The sequence below is a fragment of the Salvelinus sp. IW2-2015 genome, linkage group LG33 (assembly GCF_002910315.2).
Source record: "Salvelinus sp. IW2-2015 linkage group LG33, ASM291031v2, whole genome shotgun sequence".
NCBI classification, from domain to species: domain Eukaryota; kingdom Metazoa; phylum Chordata; class Actinopteri; order Salmoniformes; family Salmonidae; genus Salvelinus; species Salvelinus sp. IW2-2015.
The window spans coordinates 34923068-34949965 of NC_036872.1; the positions used below are offsets into that span (position 1 = coordinate 34923068).

Below are 26898 nucleotides of genomic sequence, written 5' to 3' on the forward strand. Positions count from 1 at the left end.
AGGTACAGAGAGAGAGAGAGGTGACAAAGAGAGAGAGAGAGAGAGAGAGAGAGAGAGAGAGAGGAGATGAGAGAGAGAGGAGTACAGAGAGAGAGAGAGAGAGGTACAGAGCGAGAGAGAGGTACAGAGAGAGGTAAGAGAGAGAGAGAGAGAGAGAGAGAGGAAGAGAGAGAGAGAGAGAGGACAGAAAGAGAGAGGAGAGGTACAGAAAGAGAAGAGAAGAACAGAGAGAGAGAGAGAGAAACGAGAAGAGAGAGAGGTAGCAGAGAGAGAAAGAGGTACAGAGAGAGAGAGGACGCGAGAGATGAGAGAGAGAGAGAGAGAAGAGAGAGAGAGAGGTACAGAGAGAGAGAAGAGAGAGGGCGAGAGAGACGACGAGAGAGAGAGAGAGAGAGAGAGAGAGAGAGAGAGAGAGAGAGAGATGAGAGAGAGAGAGAGAGAGAGAGAGAGAGCAGAGAGACGAGATACCAGAGAGAGAGAAAGAGAGAGATTACAGAAGAGAGAGAGGATACAGGAGAGAGAGAGAGAGAGAGAGAGAGGTACAGAGAGAGAGGTAGAGGAAGAGAAAGGTAAGGAGCAGAGAGAGCTCATCTCTGGCAGTAGCACTGTAGACTACTTTATCATACTGACCTCAACCCAGAGTCCTCACAAGCGTTCACAGTCAGCCCACTGACACCCCTATCAGATACCCACAGCAAAATCACAGTCTACTTGAACAGAGCAAATACTCAATCATGAGGCATCAAAGCCAAAGGAACTGAGTAACATTAAGAATGCTAATAGATGGACAGGAATGGCAGTTTGAAACCTACCAAAAAACAATTAGGACACAAACAAATCCAATCCCTTTTAGACAATTCCTGGGTAAAACGTTCCACTGCAATAGTGAAGTGTAAACTTGGCAGTAGAGAAAAATCTTAACAGTATATTTGACCTCTCAGCTTCTCTATCAAATCTAAAAATCTCAAATAGAAAACCGAAGAAAATGAACAACAATGACAAATGGTTTGATGAAGATGCAAAAATCTAAAGAAGAAATTGAGAAACCTGTCCACACCAAAAACATAGAGACTACGCCTTCGCTATGGTGAATCACTAAAACAATACAGAATACAACTAACGTGAAAAAGAAAGGAACAGCACGTCAGAAATCAGCTCAATGTAATTGAAGAATCCATGACTCTAACCAATTCTGGAAATTGGAACAAACACACTAAACAAACAAAACAACATGAAGAAGTTATCTATACCAAAATGGAGATGTATGGGGGTAAACCACTTCTCCAATCTTTTTGGCCTTATAACAAAGAATAAAGAGCAAAAAACATATACATGATCAATACAACCTAGATCAAACTATTAAAAGACTACCAGAACCACATGGATTCTCCAATTACCTTGAATGAGTTACAGACAAAACAAAAAAAAAACCCTCCAACCCAAAAGGCCTGTGGTGTTGATGGTTCCTTAATGAAATGATCAAAATATACCAGACAACAAATTCCCAATTGGCTATAACTAAGAACCTTTAACACGTCCTTATGGCTGCGGCATCTCCCAGAATTTGGAACCAAAGGACTGATCACCAATCCACAAAAGTGGAGACAAAGAATTTGACCCCAATAACTACCCGGGAATATCGGTCAAAACAGTAACCTTGGAAATTACTCTGCATTATCAATTAACAGGCAGACTCGTACATTCCTCAATGAAAACAGATGTACTGCAGAGCAAATGTCAAATTGGTTGTTACCAAATTACCGTACAACAGACGCATGTATTCACCTACACACCCCCTAGATTTGACAACCAAACACAAACCAAAACCAAAGAGCAAAGTCTTCCTCCATGCTTTGTTGATTTCAATCAAAGCCTTCGACCAATTGGTCATGAGGTTCGCTTTTCAGAATTGAATGGAAGTGGTTGGGGTAACATATCGAGCATTATAACAAGCGCATGTACACAAACAGACAAGTGTTTTCGGTTAAAATTGGCAAAAAACACACCTTTCTTCACAGCAGGTGAGACCAGGGAATGCAGCTTAAGCCCCACCCTCTTCAAAACAAATTCAACATATAATATCAACGAATTGCGCGGGGCACTAGAACAAGTCTGCAGCACCCGGCCTCACCCTACTAACCTGCAGTCAACTGTCTATAGTTGCTGTGATCTGGTGCTTTCTGGTCACAAGAACCAAGGAGGGCCTAACAGCAGCAACCGCTACGATCTTCTGGCACGAGATTCTGTCAGACTGGGCCCCTGGACAAGTTAAAAATCTCAGGTAAGTAACGAAAATAATTGGTCATTCAAAAAGGCCAGGTCGCCGAGGAACCTACAATGCCATCTAGAACACTGTTGCGCTAAGAGCACTATGTTCACAAACTATACATATCCTGCGGCCTAACATACAGCGCCAACGGTCTTTTCCACAAAGCTGTGGGACCGATCTGAGAACAAGGCAAGAAAGGGGCGATTCGTTATGGGCATCAGAAAGGAACATAAATTCTTAACATACAACGATTTAGCGGTATCTGGCTAAAAATACTTGAATCAGTCATAGAGCCCCTTCGGGAAACTGAGCTGCACTTCCTAACCTCCTGCCCAATGTATGACCATATTAGAGAGACATATTTCCCTCAGATTACACAGATCCACAAAGAATTCGAAAACAAATCCAGTTTTGATAAACTCCCATATCTACTGGGTGAAATTCCACAGTGTGCCATCACAGCAGCAAGATATGTGACCTGTTGCCACAAGAAAAGGGCAACCAGTGAAGAACAAACACCATTGTAAATACAACCCATTTTTATGGTTATTTATTTTCCCTTGTGTACTTTAACCATTTGTACATCGTTACAACACTGTATATATATATAATATGACATTTGTAATGTCTTTATTGTTTTGAAACTTCTGTATGTGTAATGTTTACTGTTAATTTTTATTGTTTATTTCACTTTTGTATATTATTATTACCTCACTTGCTTTGGCAATGTTAACACATGTTTCCCATGCCAATAAAGCCCCTTGAATTGAATTGAATTGAGAGAGGTACAGAGAGAGAGAGAGAGAGAGATACAGAGAGAGAGATACAGAGAGATACAGAGAGAGAGAGAGAGAGAGATACAGAGAGAGAGAGAGATATCTGTCACATAAAATGTCAATTCAATTCAAAAGGTGCTTTCCTTTATTGGCATGGTAAACATACTCTATGTTTACATTGCCAAAGCAAGTAAAATAAACAAACAATAGTGAGAAAAGACAAAATAGTGAGAAAAAAACAAAATGAACAATAAAACAATTAGAAATTAACAGTAAACATTGCACTCAAAAAAGGTTGAAAAAAGGTTGCCATTTCAAGCGTTCGATCACCCGCTAGTTTCTGTGTCAACCAACTACACTGTTGGTGTTCTGGAGCTCTGCATACAGGTCAGCGAAGCAAAGTGCCCAGTCATCTAATGTTATACAATACAGATGGGTTCACCAGTGGCATCAAAGAAGATCTGAATAATACATTAGTATAGATCCATCTGCGGGGAACCCTGTAATCAATCCTTCCTGTTCAGTCCAATGCTACTATTGTATTCAGCAGACCACAGATGACTACAATTATTTTGTGTTCCTTGGATAAAGAAAATCATAGACGTATATCATCTAGAAGCTTAGCAAACACCTGTATTTTATGTGAAAAACAGAGGACACACACACACACACACACACACACACACACAGTACAAATAAAGAAAAACCCTTGAATGAGTAGGTATCTCAAACAAATATACACAGTACCAGTCAAAAGTTTGGAAACACCTACTCATTCAAGGGTTTTTCTTTATTTGTACTGTTTTCTTTATTTTATTTTCTTTAATAGTGAAGACATCAAAACTACACATATGGAATCATATAGTAACAATAATAATAATGTAGTAACCAAAAAAGTGTTAAATCAAAATATATTTAATATTTTAGATTCTTCAAAGTAGCCACAGCTTTGCACACTTTTGGCATTCTCTCAACCAGCTTCATGAGGTAGTTAGAGCTGTTGTAACTACCAACTTGGAACACTACGTCATTTCCATGTGGATAATATTTGGTTGAGACGATGATCAATGAGATTACAACCTACAGTGAGGGAAAAACATGGAGGTGGAAACATTATGTGGGTGTTTTTCTGCTAAGGGGACAGGACAACTTCACCGCATCAAAGGGACGATGGACGGGGCCATGTACCGTCAAATCTTGGGTGAGAACCTCCTTCCCTCAGACAGGGCATTGAAAATGGGTCGTGGATGGGTATTCCAGCATGACAATGACCCAAAACACACGGCCAAGGCAACAAAGGAGTGGCTCAAGAAAAAGCACATTAAGGTCCTGGAGTGGCCTAGCCAGTCTCCAGACCTTAATCCCATAGAAAATCTGTGGAGGGAGCTGAAGGTTCGAGTTGCCAAACGTCAGCCTCGAAACCTTAATGACTTGGAGAAGATCTGCAAAGAGGAGTGTGACAAAATCCCTCCTGAGATGTGTGCAAACCTGGTGGCCAACTACAAGAAACGTCTGACCTCTGATTGCCAACAAGGGTTTTGCCACCAAGTACTAAGTCATGTTTTGCAGAGGGGTCAAATACTTATTTCCCTCATTAAAATGCAAATCAATTTATAACATTTTTGACATGCGTTTTTCTTATTGTTATGTCTCTCACTGTTCAAATAAACCTACCATTAAAATTATAGACTGATCATTTCTTTGTCAGTGGGCAAACGTACAAAATCAGCAGGGGATCAAATACTTTTTCCCCTCACTGTATATGTTGGATTCATGTCTCCATCTCAACCAAAAATCCAAGTTATAGTATAAACTTTAAATACAGTTTGATTTGATTGAGTTCTATTCTTTAACTTTGATTTCTGGTGGAGAAGGAGATGTGAATCCAACATATCAATTATTCATTTGTAGACAAACTGGAATTAAAGTGAGACTAAGTCAGTGGCATATATATAACTATCCAAGCAGATGAATCTCATTCAAATGTTGATATTTTGTTGCGTTGACAATCAAATTTAATATCACTAAATATCATTACATTTGAAATCAACCAGAGCTTAAAACCCTCTTGTATTGTCTATTTTAGTTGAATTCTGGCTTGAATTCAAACAACTGCTGTTGATGACATATCAAATGCTATAGGTAACCTAGTAGTTAGAGTGTTGGACTAGTAACCGGAACGTTGCTAGATCGAATCCCCAAGCCGGTTTTAGGTTTTAATCCCCAAGGTAAAAATATGTTGTTCTGCCCAGAACAAGGCAGTTAACCCACTGTTCCTAGGCCGTCATTGTAAATAATAATTTGTTCTTAACTGACTTGCCTAGTTAAATAAACGTTAAATGAAAAAATATAGGCCTAAATAGCACCATTGGTGAGTGATAAAGTATAATCACATTTTATTTTCTCTGTTTAACCTACCCTTTGGAATGACTTCGATAGCAACAGTGGATGTATTTTGTTTTTAAGTGATCACTCAATAATCCTTCTCACGATAGCACACTGGTAGTAGTCACTGACAATTATCATAGCTAAGCTGGGCTTGGTTAAAACCCTGGATGGGAGACCGAAAGGATACTGTAGCTGTAGATAGATCAATTCTCAGTAGGAGGTGCTGCCCAGCCTATTGTTTATTTCTTCTGATAGTGGATATGTTGAAATCAGACTTTTTAAATGTACAAATTCAACATATTTTATAGCAGGTTTGTCTGTTGAAATTTGGTTACCATGATGACATAATCTTGTGGTTGAAATTTCACCCTCAAAACAGTTGATGTTGATGACTTTTTTCCGATCCAATGTATTTACAAAGTAGAATCCACATCACAATACGTTGACAAATGACGTTGAAACAACGTTGAATTGACCAGTTTGTACCCAGTGGGTAGGCGGTGAGTGAGTCAGAGCTGACTTCAGAGCTGAGTGGGATCTAATACAGACCAGTGGGCTGCTCAGCACTTAACACTAGAAGCCGGTATCTCTCTCTATTATATCTCTTACTACAAACCAGTTTTCCGATAGCAATGGAACTTAGGCTTAAGAGTGTTTTAACGATGCATCTTTCCTACAACGGCCGAAGATGTAACATGAGTTTACCAAAACACCAGGCAGAGACAATGTTTACGAAGTGAGTCATTGAGGCACGTTACAACACTGATAGGATCAAAAGAAAGGAAGCACTGCTCTCGGATCAGCGTTCTCCCTTTCCAATCTGACCTTAACATTACAATGACGACAGATCAGCTCATAGAGAGATTTTAGCCTATCACCTAAAGGCTACAAATATTGAGGTGGCTTATTCTAATGTTTACCCTATAATAATACCCTAAATCAAGATTTGGCACATCATTGCAAGTTAGGCTACACATTATGAAATATATTGAAACAGTAGCATACAAATAGTGAAATAAAACTCAATTGAATTAACATGAAATTGATTTCAATATCATTCAAATATATAGGTCTATGAAGTCTATACTGTATATATATATTTTAATACAGTCATCTCAGTTTTCATTTGAACCCTGTGGTTTTATATCCTTGGATTGTTATGCAAAGAAATGGGCAATTTAGTATTTGAAGGCATTGCCACATTCCTTCTGAAGGTTCTAACGATGAACATAGCCTTAAGATACTTTTAGGCAACTGGGTCCAGGCCAGACAGCCATGCATCTCACACAGATGGTGAATCAGGTGAAATGATCCCTAATCGAAATCTATTTCCGTTTCAGTCTTTCATCAACGGGGTACTGCATTTCATTCAAACACTAATCTTTCTTTCTTTATGTATGGTCTTGATGGTGTGTCCCTTCCAGTGGTAGAACTATGACTACATCTAAGATATCTCTTTAGGGTTTTAGTGACAATTGTTTTGTATCGGTACCACTTTATGAAACTAATCCATTCTCATTTTGGCGAAAACCATATGAATCTATTTCATTGCTCTAACTCTCTCGAAACTGACCTTTTTCCTGAGCGATCATCTCTCATTCCCCTGATGACGCATCACCTAGCAGCATAATTAACACTCGTTAAAGTCAGAGACTGTTGGGGACTGGAAGGGAGAGACTAAACCTAATAGCATCCTGCCACTAAAATGGAGCACCGTAAACTCCTTTTCACATTAAACTAGTCTCCTGTAACTACGAGAACATTAAAATGTTACATCTGTTGGGAGATGGTGGGATATGACAACTAAGATGGAACAATTCTTTCTGTGCGCTGGTTTTGTGTCACTGGGGCTGCCGAAGAGGATGCACCCTGGTTCTGCACTAGTACAACTCCTCCCCATCCTCCACCCAGAACCTAATTGAGTAGCTCACACAACATTTGGTTCTGGGTTGTCGAGATTACATTGAACATGTGTGGCTTTAATGTTCCTACACTAGCAGTAGAAAACCAACAGCAATACATTAGTGAGGGTAAGTAAACTTACCAAAATGAGGGGCGTGACTGGGCCTCCTCTTCACTATGCATCTGCCATGTGAGTTCTCTACCAGCGGGGTGAGGCAGGGGCCACAGTGTGAGCTGCCCGGCTGGCAGAAATGCCTCCTCGCTCGGGCACAGTCCAGGCTACGTGGGCATACTGAAGAAGACCCTGTGAAAACAGACAGACAGACTAACATTAGTTTTCACATCCATTACTGGATTTCAGACCGTTTGGATTTGAACTCCAGTACCCCTCCACCAAAAGTGAAAAAAGGCAAGCCTCTCTCTTCCTGACCGTCAGTGTTATTATCAACATCAGCAGACACATTACTTCATCGTGATATAATTTAAAATGTAAAAATGCAAATCAAATGTAAATGTAAAATCAAAGCACTGGTCTCTAAGATAATAATAACCACTCAGGCTTCCACACAAATTGGACGTGACACCAGAGAACTCATCTCATTACGCAGGCATTAAGTCTTACAGCCTAGCTATTATCAGGGAGCCTGAGGTGACAACGGAAGAGCGAGTGAGAAAGAGAAAAGGGAGAAAATATCATAATAAATCATAGTCACCTGAATGTACATCTAATATAGTCACCATCTCTACCACACACCAAGCTACAGCTAATCTGATTAGATATGGGCCCTAGGGCGGCAGGTAGCCCAGTGGTTGGGCTAGTAACCGAAAGGTTGCTAGATCAAATCCCCAAACTGACAAGGTAAAAATATGTCATTATGCCCCTGAGCAAAGCAGTTAACCCACTGTTCCCCGGGTGCCGAAGACGTGGATGTCGATTAAGGTAGGCCCCCGCACCTCTCTGATTCAGAGGGATTGGGTTAAATGTGGAAGACACATTTCAGTTGAAGGCATTCAGTTGTACAACTGACTAGGCATCCCCTTTCCCCTGGTCAAAAACGGTGGACTAAACAGGGAATAGGGGTGTCATTTAAGAGCACTAGTTTCAGAAGACAATATCTACTTCACTGCCTCTAACTGAAAATCAGGAATCTCAGTCACTTTAGTTCCTCACTGTACCAAGTCTATGGTTGTCATAGAAACAAACCTCCTCTGACTTCAAAGTCTTTAGATTGTTATCTGAAGTTTGAAACAATACTGCAGGTTTAGGCTCCCATGGATGAGCACGCTGTTCCAGGTGGAAATCCTTCATTCTGACATGAACAGATGAAGCCCGGAAGACTAACCTACTTTTACGCTGCCGTTTGATAATGTTTTGGAGCCCGAGTTGGGCCAAGGTTGTGAACTGCTGTCTGATATATGGCTGTGTGCAGTGGGGTGAAGGTGGGATGCGTTAAGGAAGAGAGCAGACGGGGTGAGAGCTGTCAGCTAGGTCACTTTCACATGGAATAATACCCCTTAAATGACAGACCAAAATAGTGAATGAGTCAGTCTGCCCAAGGCTCCTGAGTCCTGCTGCGTTGTGTGTCTGTTATTATGCCGAGTAAGCCTGCCTAACAGAGTAAACACCTGGAAAAATCCTTAACCAACTGAATAACGCTTTCCCCAGACTGTTAAGCTGTGTGCCGAATGGCACCTTATTTCCTATATAGTGCCCTACTTTTTATATAGGGAATAGTGTGCTATTTGGGACGCAGACCTAGTCTTTGTGTGTGTGTGACAGGTGTCACCTGGGCTAGACTTAAAAGGGATGATAGAGGAATGCTTACAACCAGCCACGGCCCTTTCTGTCTCCGCCTGCCAATGGTCTGTAAACCAGTCCCTCCAGGATTTTGCTGGGATTTTCTGTGATATTTGAGGGCAAAAATGCTTGATTTTCCCGCAGCAATTATTACATTTTGCATGGCAATGTGAGATGTTTGTCCAATTTGTCTCGAAAATGCACTGACGAGGGAAAACATTTGTTGACGAGGGAAAACATTTGTTGACGTGTGGCTTGATTGAACCATAATATGCATAATCCTGGAGGGACTGGTCAATATTTGTAGCGAAGTGTTGTTTGAATGTCATATGTTGAACTGACCTTAATAACCAAATAGGTTCTCCCCCCAAAATATCTTCTGTACCTCCAAGACAATGGGTGGTAAAAATGGCTCTCGACACCATGTGCTCCCCTCGCTGAACTCTGGACCCGAAGGAGGGAGAAAAACCTCCATCTCCAGCAGCCCAACCACAGACCCTGGACCTTTGCCTTTAATGACCAGAACTGGTAACTGATAACTTTGGGGAAAGTATATTTTAGGGAATAGAACCTGTAATCCAGTACAGAAATTGGTACTAAACAGTCTCAGAAGAAATCAGAAGACTTAAGAGCTAGTGTAGCCTGAACGGTACACTTCAGATAACCTTCTACAAGGAAAGAAAGAGTCGACATTTAGAGCACAGCCTCTGCAACTCAAGCAAGGAGTCAACAGAGAAGAGCAACAAGCATAAGGACACTAACTCAGGAGCAACCTGAAGGAGGAACCACCCAACTCAACCAGAAAGCACACACATCCATCTTTTTCCATTGTTATCCTCCATGTGGCCTGAACAATCAAGAAGCCACAGCAGATTTTGATTACAGACTGAGTTTAATAAAATGTCCTGCTCAGGATCTCCAGGCCTTCCCTTCTATTTCATGATCATTTTCATCATGTTTGTAAATATTTTGATGAGTGTTATTAAATGATGATTGAGTAAATACATAAAGAACTCCAACAAATCCACATCTTCAGATTAATAACTGTATTACTCTAATTGTAGTCTTCTAGAGTTAATAACTCAGAAGTCAGGTCTTCTTGGAAGACCATTTTGTCCAATAACTGGACTGGTGGCCCATTAATAATTGAATATTATTAACAGTGGAGTAAAGTATTTAATGTAAAAATACTTTAAAGTACTAATTAAGTAGTGTTTTGGGTATCTGTACATTACTATTTCTATTTTTCACAACTTTTACTCCACTACATCCCTAAAGAAAATAAATGTACTTTTTACGCCATACGTGCTTAGCAGGACAGGAAAATGGTGCAATTCACACACTTAAGAGAATATCCCTGGTCATCCTTACTGCTTCTGATCTGGAGGACTCATGAAACACATACATTATTTGTCAATTATGTCTGAGTGCTGGAGTGTGGAGGCTACTCGTAATAAATAAATACAAATTGCTTAATATAACGAATTTGAAATTATTTATACTTTTACTTTTGATATTTAAGTATATTTTAAAACAAATACTTTAAGACTTTTACTCAAGTAGTATTTTACTGGGTGACTTTCACTTGAAGCATTTTTTATTAAGTTATCTTTACTTTTACTCAAGTATGACAATTGGGTATTTTTTCCACCAATGAGTAATAAGTGTCCACAATTCTCTGCATATTCAAGGGAAGCAACTCATTAAAGTAAACCTATCAATACTAACCCTTGACTGACATCACATCCCTTTGGAGGGCTACGCAACTGAAACTCTGAAAGGCTGCTGCGGTTGCCATAACGACTGCCATGGCAACTGAGACGGTGTGACATCATCAGGTGTGAGTCACACTGTGAATGCAGAAGTGAGGATGGAGAAGGGGGGAGAGGGGGGACTGGAGCTATCACGAGTGACAAGTGGGGTTGAGCAAGCTAAGATTAAGACAAACGATAAGGAGAGGGGAACATTTATTTTAAATTGGCTGGCGAGGTTTAAAAGACCAAGGACAGGAGACAGTGTTTATTTTAAGTAGTAGGATATGTCCCATTCCGTTTCTGATAAATGTTAGCAACCAGATATTCATGAATCCCATCTAAATGTAATTGTATAGTAGCTAAACAATATAGCAATCAATTTTTTTTATTTGCCCAAATTCTCATATTTGCCCTCATTCTTATAGTCCAGGCCTGAGTAAAGGCCGGCACGGGGGCCATATGTGTCCCGCGACCTGATTCAATACGACCCGCGGAATCATGCTCAGATCAAAGAATTTGCGATAGTAAAGGTTTGAAAAATGTATTCGTTATTCAAATTAAAAGCCCAATGAATACTCACCTTTGTGTAATGATTTAACTCCCACCGCTTGTGGACATTTATTTTGAAGGCACGTATAAATAACAACTGCAAGAGGACAGACAGTGGCTGACACACACGTCACAGTTACAAATAATAGCTAGCTAGAAATTGCGCAAAAAGTAGTTTTTCCAAAGATTTCAAAGAAAAGTAGATAATGAATGTAGGGTGTTCCAGCAAGAGTGGACATCTAAATATTTTCGAAAGGAATTTTCACTAAACTGCATTCAGCAAACGACGGAATTGCGAGCGCTAGCTATGTACTGTCCCACAAAATTGCTAATTATAGCAAGCCATTGGCTGAGGGGGAATTCATTAAAGAATGTTTAATTGACTCTGCACCAATACTTTGCCCTGAAAACAAAGAGCTGTTTGAAAATGTTTCTCTGTCAAGACGAACAGTAACACGTCGTGTTGAGGACATCACAGAGAATATGGAACGACAGTTGAAAGACAAGGTAAAGGAATTCACCTATTTCTCCTTGGCCCTGGATGAGAGCAGTGAGGCACGTGACACGGCGCAGTTGTTGATATTCTTACGAGATGACCAGCGGGAGAAGGATACATCGCTGCTGCGTGCTTTGAACGGTGAGTTCTCTTGTTGTTTAGAGTACTTCAAAGTGTTGGAAAATTACATGCTGTTGGTTTCCTCTCCTTTCACCTTCAATGTGGATAACGCTCCCACTGACCTCCAACTTGAGCTTATCGATCTTCAGTCTGATGCAGTGATTGGAGAACTCTTCAAAACAATGTCACTGACAAGGTTCTATGCATCTCTCGGTGAACAAAACTTTCCAAAGATTAGGAGTCATGCTCAGAAGAGGTTTGTACTGTTTGGGTCAACCTATGTATGTGAACAGACATATTCAGTGATGAAATATAACAACTCAAGGCACAGATCTCCTCTTACTGACTCTCAGCACTCCTGCGCATACCGACGTCAGAAACGGACTTCACTGCTCTAGTCAATGCCCATCAGAAACTTCACTCCTTACACTGAGTAGTTTAAATGTAATGTTGAGCTCTCTGTTTCTGAGCATCCCGTTAACAAGAGTTCTGTCCGTGGTGCTGAATGCACAGTGTTTTCCCTACGTGTAGTTCATTGCATGTTTCATAACGAAAATACCTACCAAAAGGAGAACATGGATTGGTTTATTTCTGTGCATGTTAAAAAGTAAAATAAGTAGCATATCTGGATGTGATTTACAGTAGATATATCTGTCAACACAGTCATACACATTATGCATAATCCTGTAATATGATCCTGGCCCATGATGGCAAAAATGTATTCTAATGTGGCCCTCCATGGAAAATAATTGCCCAGGCCTGTTATAGGTCGCATCCCAAATGGCACCACATTCCCTTTAAGGCTGTGGTCAAAAGTAGTGCACTATGTAGGGAATAGGGTGCAATTTGGGACACAAACTCAGTTTTCCTGATCTGACTAACAACATTTCTGACCCAAATTGCTACTTTTGCATTTGACAAATCAGCCCTCTCAATTGGTCCTGACAGAGAGCAGATCTCCTATAATCTTCATTCAGCCGCAGCAGGGTATAAATCACCCCGGCTAAGTTCCCCAGAGAGCACAGTCTTTCTACAAATCAGCTAGTGTAGCCTAGACCCAGCCTCGAGAAAGGAATAGTTTTCCTTTGCAGTGTGTGAGTGGCATTGAGATCCTATCATTTCTGGTTTCTATCACTTGTAACATTTCTAATCCTACAAATTCCTTTGAATTCTGAGGTGAGTGGTATGAACACCTAACCAGATCCTTATCCACTTGTGATGGTCTTTAGGCAGCATCCAGCTGCTTACTGTCTAGGCTAAGCCAAGCATGCACATATCTGACGAAAAGCCATTCAAGAGCGTCAGACTATCGTTTTCTAACCTTATCTGACGGTCAAGAAATCCACTACACTTGAGGTTACCTGGTCCAATACTATTTTAATTAATTTCTAAATACCTATCTGGGCTTGGTTGAGCTTGCCTGGCTTAAATGGACCAAATGAATTGTCCCAAAACGGCAAATCTTGTCCACCTGTCACTCAAGGCAGGCTAGAGTAAATGCTCAAAGTATTTTACGAGTAGTCTTTATTCGACCAATTGACTGGTCGAAATTCTAAAACGTGTATTTTTCCATAAATATAGGCACACCCTATGTGTTTTAATAAAATCAACTATATGTAGACTACTGAGCTTGTCTGATGCTTTAAGCACACTGTGATTAAATAATTGAGACACAAATGACTCAAGAGGGAGCCAGAGATCAAGATAGCCTAACCATATACAGTGGGGAGAACAAGTATTTGATACACTGCCGATTTTGCAGGTTTTCCTACTTACAAAGCATGTAGAGGTCTGTAATTTTTATCATAGGTACACTTCAACTGTGAGAGACGGAATCTAAAACAAAAATCCAGAAAATCACATTGTATGATTTTTAAGTAATTCATTTGCATTTTATTGCATGACATAAGTATTTGATCACCTACCAACCAGTAAGAATTCCGGCTCTCACAGACCTGTTAGTTTTTCTTTAAGAAGCCCTCCTGTTCTCCACTCATTACCTGTATTAACTGCACCCTGTCTCTTATACACATCTAGATGTGTATAAGAGACAGGTGTAAGGACATCAAGGATAAAATTGTAGACCTGCACAAGGCTGGGATGGGCTACAGGACAATAGGCAAGCAGCTTGGTGAGAAGGCAACAACTGTTGGCGCAATTATTAGAAAATAGAAGAAAATAGAAGAAGTTCAAGATGATGGTCAATCACCCTCGGTCTGGGGCTCCATGCAAGATCTCACCTCGTGGGGCATCAATGAACAGCTGTGCCTTCTTAAAAGTTAATTTGTGTAATTTATTTTCTTCTTAATGCGTTTGAGCCAATCAGTTGTGTTGTAACAAGGTAGGGTTGGTACAGTATACAGAAGATGGTATTTTACCAAATAGGGCTAAGTCCATATTATGGCAAGAACAGCTCAAATAAGCAAAGAGAAATGACAGTCCATCATTACTTTAACCTTTCTGGCGCAGGCCTGCCGCTAGCAACCCACCTCGACAACATCCGGTGAAATTGCAGAGCGCCAAATTCAAATTACAGAAATAGTAATAATAAACATTCATGAAAAAACAAGTGTTATACATCGGTTAAAAATATTAACTTCTTGTTAATCCAGCCGCTTTGTCAGATTACAAAAAGGCTTTACGGCGAAAGCATAACATGTGATTATCTGAGGACAGCGCCCCGCACACAAAAGCATACAAACATTTTCCAACCAAGCAGATGAGTCACGAAAGTCAGAAATAGCAATAAAATGAATCACTTACCTTTGAAGATCTTCATATGGTTGCAATCAGAAGGGTAAAGTTTGTCGAAACATGTCAAACAATGTTTATAACTAATCGTTAGGGTGTCAATTATCTAAATTATCGATAATATATCAACCGGACAATAGCGTATTCAATAGAAAGGAAGAAGAATGAAGGGCGCACATACAGTCACGTGCGCAAACCAGTACTGCATGCTTCCCCAGTCCTCTAACCAAAAGGTATTTTTCTCCGTCGTTTTTCAGAAAACAAGCCTGAAACCATGTCTAAAGACTGTTGACATCTAGTGGAAGCCATAGGAACTGCAATCTGGGCCCTAACCAATTACATAGTCAATAGGCATTCAATGGAAAACCACTCACATAAAAAAAAATCCACTTCCTGGATGGATTGTCCTCGGGTTTTCGCCTGCCATATCAGTTATGTTATACACACAGACATTATTTTAACAGTTTTATAAACTTCAGAGTGTTTTCTATCCAATTCTACCAAGTATATGCTTATCCTACCTTCTGGCCCTGAGTAACAGGCAGTTTACTTTGGGCACGTCATTCATCTGAATTTCCGAATACTGCCCCGTCACTAAAAAGTTAAGACATGAAGGTCAGTAAATTCATAAGTCAGCCCAAATAAATGCTTCACAGAGATCAAGTAACAAACAGCTCAAAATCAACTGTTCAGAGGAGACTGCGTGAATCAGGCCTTCATGGTCAAATTGCTGCAAAATTAACTACAGGACCCCAATAAGAAGAAGAGACTTGCTTGGGCCAAGAAACACGACCAATGGACATTAGACCGGTGGAAATTTGTCCTTTGTTCTGGAGTCCAAATTGGCGATTTTTGGTTCCAACCGTTGTGTCTTCGTGAGACGCAGAGTAGGTGAACGGATGATCTCTGCATGTGTTGTTCCCACCGTAAAGCATGGAGGAGGTGGTGTGATGGTGTGGGGGTGCTTTGCTGGTATTTAGAATTCAAGGCATACTTAACCAGCGTGGCTACCACAACATTCTTCTATTATTCTACAATGTAGAAAATAGTAAAAATAAAGAAAACCCTTGAATGAGTAGGTGTCCAAACTTTTGATTGGTATTGTATATAAAAATAGACTACATAAAGCCAACAAATAAAAACATTGCAGCCTGCATGCAGGTAGAAAATATCACGATAAAAACAAATCACCTTGGCTATACATGGCCTGTATGCAAGGAACTTGAAACACTGTATCAACTTGGTCCATCCAGAAGCTCATGCTAATAAACTTGCAACATTGTATAAAATATTCTGTCCCCTCAGAGTTCTGTGCCAGTGAGCTCTGGACAGACACAGTTGTAGGCTATTTGATCCAAGGATAAGTAGTAATCAGGTAGGCCTATTTTATGACGTTACCACCGGATCAGAATACAACATTTATTTCTCCCTTTCATAAGGAGTGGTTATCGAAAGGGAGAAACCTGGAAAGATTTTTGAGAAGCTCCACAGCTCATTAGTGGTGGTGAGTTAAGACAATCAGAAATACTATCAGATCCCCCAAATGGGAACATTTATAAGCCTACATTTGCTCGCAGGCCAGGTAGCTTAGGCCTACTTCTATGCGTAATCAGGTGCGTGTCCTTACTCAACATTGACAGGAGCGCTCCAAACAAAACACAATGAATAAATTGACAACTCGTAAACAGAAGGAAATAAATCAAAACTTGTTTCTCACAAGTGTAGCCTAGGTTGTGCGCTCTGCAAACAACGTGTCCACTCCGACAATGAGAACATTAAGAGACTAATAATAATAATATTATTATTGAATGCATTAACAGAAATTACAGTAACCAAACAAACATTGTAGATTAGAAGTTACGGTAATTAACGGTAAATGTACTACTGGTGAGGCATCCCTGCGGCCTCTGCAATGGATTAGTCTACTGAGACAGGCATCAATCAAGACATGCAATAAAACAACTTTTTTTGTTGCAATTGATCGACTACAAAATTCTCGGTCGACCAACAGCCTATCGACCAAACAATCAACCATTCAACTAACTGGGATCAGCCCTAAAGTATTTTTTAAATGTCAAATAGTATTTGAACCCAGGTTCACTAGCAGCTCATCTACTGAATGCAAATCTACTCTGTCAGAAAAGGGGAATGCAATAGTACGATATCTCCTACTGAGCCCAACCCACAGTGGGTCAAGACTGTCTCCTGCATTCTGACATGACAGTGTTTTATGCCTATGAACTGTCTGCCAGAGTCAATTACATTCAAACTACCGCAGACCTTTAGATTTAGAACAATGCCAATCGTTTTCTGGAGAACTCTCCAATGAATTCATGATCAGAATTCTAATTTAACTGACTCAAACTGAAATTAAACCACTGCTTGGGGATTATCAAAGCAATCGGGAACTGGAACAGTACAGTATTAAAATTAAAACCCAAAGAAAAAGCTTTTTATAGTTGTCAATACCCTCCACCTCTCACTCAATTTAAGTCAGTGACATTGCCAATGTGAATGATTTAAACCCTGCAAGACTCAGTGTTTCCTTCCTCAGTGCCAGCTGAGCTGCTCTCTCCATTCTGTAGTGTCTATCTACGTGTGCAAGGCCCTCTGGCTCCACAACCTGCCGCGTAGCGCCTCCACAACCTGCCGCGTAGCGCCTCCACAACCTGCCGCGTAGCGCCTCCAACTGCGCGTTAGCGCCTCCACAAACCTGCCGCGTAGCGCCTCCAACAACCTGCCGCGTAGCGCCTCCACCACCTGCCGCGTAGCGCTCCCACAACCTGCCGCGTAGCGCCTCCACAACCTGCCGCGTAGCCCTCCACAACCTGCCGCGTAGCTCCTCCACAACCTGCCGCGTAGCTCCTCACAAACCTGCCGCGTAGCTCCTCCACAACCTGCCGCGTAGCTCCTCCACAACCTGCCGCGTAGCGCCTCCACAACCTGCCGCGTAGCTCCTCCACAACCTGCCGCGTAGCTCCTCCACAACCTCCACTCCACAAACTGCCGCGTAGCTCCTCCACAATCTTCCACTCCACAAACTGCCGCTAGCTCCTCCACAACCTGCCGCGTAGCTCCTCCACAACCTGCCGCGTAGCTCCTCCACAACCCAGCCGCTAGCTCCTGCACAACCAGCCGTTAGCGCCTCCACAACCAGCCGCTAGCTCCTCCACAACCCGCCTGCTAGCTCCTGCACAACCAGCCGCTAGCTCCTCCACAACCCGCCTGCTAGCTCCTGCACAACCAGCCGCTACCTATTAGGGCTGGTGATCCTCAGGGCCAGACCAACCAGGCTGGGAGGTGCTGTCAGGAGGCCAGATGTAGAGGAGTGAGGAAGCCGTAGTTAAGCCCTGTGTACCCAGGGCGGTGTTGGTGTTGGCACTAATCTGAAAACATGACAGGCAGCCTCCGTCCATCAAGAGTCTTCCATTTACAAATAGGAGGCTTTGTCTCTGTCAAGCTGTCGATCTGCTTGAGCAATGTCAACAGGAAGAGACCATTCACTGCCAAAAGGACAGACTGATTCGAATCCTCCTTTTGGCAAATTGTTTACTATCAAGACGTAGGCCGTGTCCCAAATGGAACCCTATTTCCTATATAGTGCACTACTTTTGCTCAGGGCCAATAGGGCACTATATAGGGAACAGGGACACACAGCCTGACTCTGTGTTGTGTTGTAGCGTAGAGACAATTATATATTGGATCCTTGTCACACTTCTGCTCTATTGGTAGTCTTTAAATTAAATCTTGATAATCTGGTTTCTTTTTTCTATACACGCAGTATGTGTGACAACATGCCTCGTTGCACATCTCTTGTAAGGCTGTCTCAGATAATGAGTTAATGTCATTAAGTATTGTATATAAAACTGCAGAGACCTTTTTCAGTCTGGGTCCCTTCTAGCTGTGGTTGATGGCACCATATGGGTCTGAATGACAGAAGCCAGTGATGTACAGTGGGGAGAACAAGTATTTGATACACTGCCGATTTTGCAGGTTTTCCTACTTACAAAGCATGTAGAGGTCTGTAATTTTTATCATAGGTACACTTCAACTGTGAGAGACGGAATCTAAAACAAAAATCCAGAAAATCACATTGTATGATTTTTAAATAATTAATTTGCATTTTATTGCATGACATAAGTATTTGATCACCTACCAACCAGTAAGAATTCCGGCTCTCACAGACCTGTTAGTTTTTCTTTAAGAAGCCCTCCTGTTCTCCACTCATTACCTGTATTAACTGCACCTGTTTGAACTCGTTACCTGTATAAAAGACACCTGTCCACACACTCAATCAAACAGATTCCAACCTCTCCACAATGGCCAAGACCAGAGAGCTGTGTAAGGACATCAGGGATAAAATTGTAGACCTGCACAAGGCTGGGATGGGCTACAGGACAATAGGCAAGCAGCTTGGTGAGAAGGAAACAACTGTTGGCACAATTATTAGAAAATGGAAGAAGTTCAAGATGACGGTCAATCACCCTCGGTCTGGGGCTCCATGCAAGATTTCACCTCGTGGGGCATCAATGATCATGAGGAAGGTGAGGGATCAGCCCAGAACTACACGGCAGGACCTGGTCAATGACCTGAAGAGAGCTGGGACCACAGTCTCAAAGAAAACCATTAGTAACACACTACGCCGTCATGGATTAAAATCCTGCAGCGCACGCAAGGTCCCCCTGCTTAAGCCAGTGCATGTCCAGGCCTGTCTGAAGTTTGCCAATGACCATCTGGATGATCCAGAGGAGGAATGGGAGAAGGTCATGTGGTCTGATGAGACAAAAATAGAGCTTTTTGGTCTAACTCCATTCGCCATGTTTGGAGGAAGAAGAAGTATGAGTACAACCCCAAGAACACCATCCCAACCGTGAAGCATGGAGGTGGAAACATCATTCTTTGGGGATGCTTTTCTGCAAAGGGGACAGGACGACTGCACCGTATTGAGGGGAGGATGGATGGGGCCATGTATCGCGAGATCTTGGCCAACAACCTCCTTCCCTCAGTAAGAGCATTGAAGATGGGTCGTGGCTGGGTCTTCCAGCATGACAACGACACGAAGCACACAGCCATGGCAACTAAGGAGTGGCTCCGTAAGAAGCATCTCAAGGTCCTGGAGTGGCCTAGCCAGTCTCCAGACCTGAACCCAATAGAAAATCTTTGGAGGGAGCTGAAAGTCCGTATTGCCCAGCGACAGCCCCGAAACCTGAAGGATCTGGAGAAGATCTGTAGGGAGGAGTGGGCCAAAATCCCTGCTGCAGTGTGTGCAAACCTAGTCAAGAACTACAGGAAACGTATGATCTCTGTAATTGCAAACAAAGGTTTCTGTACCAAATATTAAGTTCTGCTTTTCTGATGTATCAAATACTTATGTCATGCAATAAAATGCAAATTAATTATTTAAAAATCATACAATGTGATTTTCTGGATTTTTGTTTTAGATTCCGTCTCTCACAGTTGAAGTGTACCTATGATAAAAATTACAGACCTCTACATGCTTTGTCAGTAGGAAAACCTGCAAAATCGGCAGTGTATCAAATACTTGTTCTCCCCACTGTATATATTAGTTATATATTCCCTATTGATAGCAGGACACAATACATTAGAGACAGAGAAAAGGTTGCAGCTGCCACTCGTGATGCTGCTGCTCCAGGTTCAAATGTCCTGCCTGCGGCTATAGAACCATGACCTGTTCACCGAAGTGTGTGTGTCTCTCCCTCTCTGCCTGGTTCCTCTCTAGGTTTCTTCCTAGGTTGCTGCCTTTCTGGGGAGTTTTTCCTAGCCACCGTGCTTCTACATCTGCATTGCTTGCTGTTTGTGGTTTTAGGCTGGGTTTCTGTACAGCACTTTGTGACATCTGCTGATGTAAAAAGAGCTTTATAAATACATTTGATTGATCTCCCATCTGCAAGTGCCACAGTTAAAGGGAAAATTAAAACAGTCCTCCTGAGGTTCTCACTCTCTGTATTGGTTGTTATTATAATGAACAAAAATATAAACTCAACATGCAACAATTTCAAAGATTTAACTGAGTTACAGTTCATATAAGGAAATCAGTCAATTGAAATAAGTTCATTAGGCCGTAATCTATGGATTTCACATGACTGGGCAGGGGGAGCCAGGCCCAGCCAATCAGAATTCGTTTTTCCCCCTCAAAAGGGTTTTGTTACAGACAGAAATACTCCTGTTTCATCAGCTGTCCGGGTGGCTGGTCTCAGACGATCCTGCAGGTGAAGAAGCTGGATGTGGAGGTCCAGGGCTGGCGTGGTTACACGTGGTCTGTGGTTGTGAGGCTGGTTGAACGTACCACCAAATTCTCTAAAACAACGTTGGAGAAGGCTTATGATAGAGAAACAGCTCTGGTGGACATTCCTGCAGTCAGCATGTCAAATGCACGCTCCTTCAAAACTTAAGACATCTGTGACATTGTGTTGTGCAACAAAACTGCACATTTTAGTGGCCTTTTATTGTCCCCAGCACAAGGTACACCTGTGTAATGATCACGCTGTTTAATCAGATTCTTGATATGCTACACCTGTCAGGTGGATGGATTATCTTGACAAAGGAGAAATGCTCAGTAACAGAGATGTAAACAAATTTGAGCTGGTTCTGTAAAATGTCGCTCTCCTCCTCCCCTGCTCTCTCCTCATCCCCTTAATCCCATCTGAAACTAACATGCGTCCCAAATGGCACCCTATTCCCTGTATACTGCATTACTTCAGACCAGTGCCGTTTGGGATGCACCCAGGACACAAAGGAAACACAAATATGAGTCATAATGTAGCTCAGTGCTCTAATGTAATTATTCTGTCACATTTTCTCAAAATGTTCTTTGTTTGTCGAGTTGCTGGTTGGGGCTGCAAAAGAGAAATGTCTTGTTTGAACATGTTGTCTCTGCTAATATTGCCTTGGTTTTGGAAATGGCCTGAAATGGGCTACTGTTGGCCCTATGTGTCGAGCGGCCATGGTCTCCGAATAGGCTGCTTTTGGCCCGACATGTACACTATATATACACAATAGTATGTGGACACCACTTCAAATTAGTGAAGGGAAACAAATGGCAGAAGAATGGCCTCACTGCAGAGGTCAGTGACTTTCAACGTGGCACCGTCATAGGATGCCACCTTTCCAACAAGTCAGTTCATCAAATTGCTGCCCTGGTCAACTAAGTGCTGTTATTGTGTGGAAATGGTGGAAATGGAAATGTCAAGACACAACAACGGCTCAGCCGCGAAGTGGTAGGCCACACAAGCTCACAGAACGGGACTGCCGAGTGCTGAAGCACGTAACGTGTAAAAATCGTCTGTCCTCGGTTGCAACACTCACTACCGAGTTCAAAACTGCCTCTGAAAGCAACGTCAGCACAAGAACTTCGTCTGGAGCTTCATGAAATGGGTTTCAACGCCTGAGCAGCCGCACACAAGACTAAGATTTTTTATTTTATTTCACCTTTATTTAACCAAGTAGGCCAGTTGAGAACAAGTTCTCATTTACAACTGCAACCTGGCCAAGATAGAGCAAAGCATTGTGACACAAACAACAGAGTTACACATGGGATAAACAAACGTACAGTTAATAACACAATAGAAAAGTCTATATACAGTGTGTGCAAATGTAGTAAGATTAGGGAGGTAAGGCAATAAATAGGCCATAGTGGCAAAATAATTACAATTTAGCAGTTAAACACGGGAGTGATAGATGTGCAGAATAGAGGTCGACCGATTTATGATTTTTCAACGCGGATACCGATTATTGGAGGACCAAAAAAAGTTGATACCGATTTTTATATATATATATATATATATATATATATATATATATATATATATATATATATTGTAATTTATTTGTAATAATGACAATTACAACAATACTGAATGAATAATGAACACTTATTTTAACTTAATATAATACATCAAAATCTATTTAGTCTGAAATAAATAATGAAACATGTTCAATTTGGTTTAAATAATGCAAAAACAAAGTGTTGGAGAAGAAAGTAAAAGTGCAATATGTGCCATGTAAAAAAGCTAACGTTTAAGTTCCTTGCTCAGAACATGAGAACATATGAAAGCTGGTGGTTCCTTTTAACATGATTCTTCAATATTCCCAGGTAAGAACTTTTAGGTTGTACTTATTATAGGACTATTTCTCTCTATACCATTTGTATTTCATATACCTTTGACTATTGGATGTTCTTATAGGCACTATAGTATTGCCTGTCTAATCTCGGGAGTAGATAGGCTTGAAGTCATAAATAGCGCAATGCTTGAAGCATTGCGAAGAGCTACTGGCAAACGCAGTAAAGTGCTGTTTGAATGAATGCTTACGAGCCTCCTGCTGCCTACCACTGCTCAGTCAGACAGCTCTATCAAATCATAGACTTAATTATAATAACACACAAATACAAGCCTTAGGTCATTAATATAGTCAAATCCGGAAACTATCATTTCGAAAACAAAACGTTTATTCTTTCAGTGAAATACGGAACCGTTCCGTATTTTATCGAACGGGTGGCATCCATAAGTCTAAATATTGCTGTTAACATTGAAGGTTGTGCAATGTATGTCATAATTACGTAAAATTCTGGCAAATTAGTTCGCAACGAGCCAGGTGGCCCAAACTGTTGCATATACCCTGACTCTGCGTGCAATGAACGCAAGAGAAGTGACACAATTTCCCTAGTTTAATATTGCCTGCTAACATGAATTTATTTTAACTAAATATGCAGGTTTAAAAAAATATACTTCTGTGTATTGCTTTTAAGAAAGGCATTGATGTTTTTGGTTAGGTACACATTGGTGCAACGACAGTGCTTTTTTCGCAAATGCGCTTTTGTTAAATCATCCCCCGTTTGATGGCTGTCTTTGTTAGGAAGAAATGGTCTTCACACAGTTCGCAACGAGCCAGGCGGCCCAAACTGCTGCATATACCTTGACCCTGTTGCACAGAACGCAAGAGAAGTGACACAATTTCCCTAGTTAAAATAAATTCATGTTAGCAGGCAATATTAACTAAATATGCAGGTTTAAAAATATATACTTGTGTATTGATTTTAAGAAAGGCGTTGATGTTTATGGTTAGGTACACATTGGTGCAACGACAGTGCTTTTTCGCTAATGCGCTTGTTAAATCACCCGTTTGGCGAAGTAGGCTGTGATTCAATGATAAATTAACAGGCACCGCATCGATTATATGCAACGCAGGACAAGCTAGATAAACTAGTAATATCATCAACCATGTGTAGTTAACTAGTGATTATGTTAAGATTGATTGTTTTTTATAAGATACGTTTAATGCTAGCTAGCACCTTACCGTGGCTCCTTGCTGCACTCGCATAACAGGTAGTCAGCCTGCCACGCAGTCTCCTCGTGGAGTGCAATGTAATCGGCCATGATCGGTGTCCAAAAATGCCGATTACCGATTGTTATGAAAACTTGAAAATCGGTCCTAATTAAAATCGGTCGATCTCTAGTGCAGATGAATGGTGCAAGTAGAGATACTGGGGTGCAAAGGAGCAAAAAAATAAATAACAATATGGGGATGAGGTAGTTAGGTTGGCTATTTACAGATGGGCTATGTACAGGTGCAATGATTGGTAAGCTGCTCTGACAGCTGATGCTTAAAGTTAGTGAGGGAGATAAGGCTCCAGCGATTTTTGCAATTCGTTCCAGTCATTGGCAGCAGAGAACTGGAAGGAAAGGCAGCCAAAGAGGAGTTGGCTTTGGGGGATGACCAGTGAAATATACCTGCTGGAGCGCATGCTGCGGGTGGGTGCTGCTATGGTGACTAGTGAGCTGAGATAAGGCGGGGCTTTACCTAGCAAAGACTTATAGATGACCTGGAGCCAGTGGGTTTGGCGACAAATATGAAGCGAGGGCCAGCCAACGAGAGCATACAGGTCGCAGTGGTGGGTAGTATACGGGACTTTTGTGACAAAACGGATGGCACTGTGATAGACTACATCCAATTTTCTGAGTAGAATGTTGGAGGCTATTTTGTAAATGACATCGCCGAAGTCAAGGATCGGTAGGATAGTCAGTTTTACGAGGGTATGTTTGGCAGCATAAGTGAAGGATGCTTTGTTGCGAAATAGGAAGCCGATTATAGATTTAATTTTGGATATGCTTAATGTGAGTCTGGAAGAAGAGTTTACAGTCTAACCAGACACCTAGGTATTTGTAGTTGTCCACATATTCTAAGTCAGAACCGTCCAGACTAGCGATCGGTTGAAGAGCATACATTTAGTTTTACTTGCATTGAAGAGCAGATGGAGGCCACGGAATGAGTGTTGAATGGCATTGAAGCTCGTCTGGAGGTTTGTTAAGTGTCCAAAGGGCCAGAGGTATACAGAATGGTGTTGTCGGCGTAGAGGTGGATCAGAGAATCATCAGCAGCAAGAGCGACATCGATGTATACAGAGAAAAGAGTGGCCCAAGAATTGAACCCTGTGGCACCCCCATAGAGACTGCCAGAGGTCCGGACAACAGACCCTCCGATTTGACACACTGAACTCTATCTGAGAAGTAGTTGGTGAACCAGGCGAGGCAGTCATTTGAGAAACCAAGCCTGTTGAGTCTGCCGATAAGAATGCGGTGATTGACAGAGTCGAAATCCTTGGCCAGTTCACCATGAGCAATGCCAATTGTTGGCTGGAATGGTGTAAAGCTTGCTGCCATTGGACTCTGTAGTGATGAATCACGCTTTACAGTCTGGCAGTCTGACGGACGAATCTGTTTGGCGGGTGCCAAGAGAACGCTACTTGCCCCAATGCAGTGCACTCTGTGAAGTTTGGTGGAGGAGGAACAATGGTCTGGGGCTGTGTTTCATGGTTTGGGCTAGGCCCCTTAGTTTCCGTGAAGGGAGATCTTAACGCTACATTGACATTCTAGACCATTCCAACTTTGTGGCAACAGCTTGGGGAAGTCCCTTTCCTGTTTCAGCATGACAATGCTCCTGTGTAAAGCGAGGTCCATACAGAAATGGTTTGTCGAGATCGGTGTGGAAGAACTTGACTGGTCTGCACGCAGCACTGACATAAACCCCATCGAACACCTTTTGGATGAATTAGAACGCCGACTGCGAGCCAGGCCTAGTCCCCCAACATCAGTGCCCGACCTCACTAATGCTCTTGTGGCTGAATGGAAGCAAGTCCACGCAGCAATGTTCCAACATCTAGTGGAAAGCCTTCCCAGAAGAGTGGAGGCTGTTACAGCATCAAAAAGGGGAGAAACTCCATATTAATGCCCATGATTTTGGAATGAGATGTTCAACGAGCAGGTGTCCATATACAGTACATAACCAAAAGAATCTGTCTAGTGGCCATGGTCTCAGAATAGGCTACGGTTAGCCCTACAAATATGGGTCTAGTGGTCATGGTCTCAGAATAGGCTACACTTAGCCCTACATATATGGTCTAGTGGTCATGGTCTCAGAATAGGCTACGCTTAGCCCTACATATATGGGTCTAGTGGCCATGGTCTCAGAATAGGCTACGGTTAGCCCTACATATATGGTCTAGTGGTCATGGTCTCAAGTGTATTACGTAGAATTTTTCCAGGTATTTTGTCAGTGAGCGAGCTATACTGCAGGCTCAGCAGTAACCGGGTGGCCAGGCTCAGCAGTAACCGCGTGGCCAGGCTCAGCAGTAACCGCGTGGCCAGGCTCAGCAGTAACCGCGTGGCCAGGCTCAGCAGTAACCGCGTGGCAGGCTCAGCAGTAACCGCGTTGGCCAGGCTCAGCAAGTAACCGCGTGGCCAGGCTCAGAAGTAACCGCGTGGCCAGGCTCAGCAGTAACCGCGTGGCCAGGCTCAAGCAGTAACCGCGTGGCCAGGCGCCCCGGGGCGGGGCTCGGCTCAGCAGTAACCGCGTGGCCAGGCTCAGCAGTAACTGCGTGGCCAGGCTCAGCAGTAACCGCGTGGCCAGGCTCAGCAGTAACCGCGTGGCCAGGCTCAGAAGTAACGCGTGGCCAGGCTCAGAAAGTAACCGCGTGGCCAGGCTCAGCAGTACCGCGTGGCCAGGCTCAGCAGTAACCGCGTGGCCAGGCTCAGCAGTAACCGCGTGGCCAGGCTCAGCAGTAACCGCGTGGCCAGGCT

At 42.2% G+C, this 26898-nt stretch overlaps 1 protein-coding gene across 2 annotated transcripts in view; it reads right to left on the minus strand.

The window, feature by feature from the left end:
* Window positions 1-26898, minus strand: part of LOC111958041 (neural proliferation differentiation and control protein 1) — a 44368-nt gene that overhangs the window by 11614 nt on the left and 5856 nt on the right. For both annotated transcript variants that reach the window (XM_023979219.2, XM_023979220.2), the window contains exon 2: window positions 7478-7639. In XM_023979219.2, coding sequence (XP_023834987.1) covers window positions 7478-7639 — 162 coding nt within the window. The remainder of the gene's footprint in view (window positions 1-7477; window positions 7640-26898) is intronic.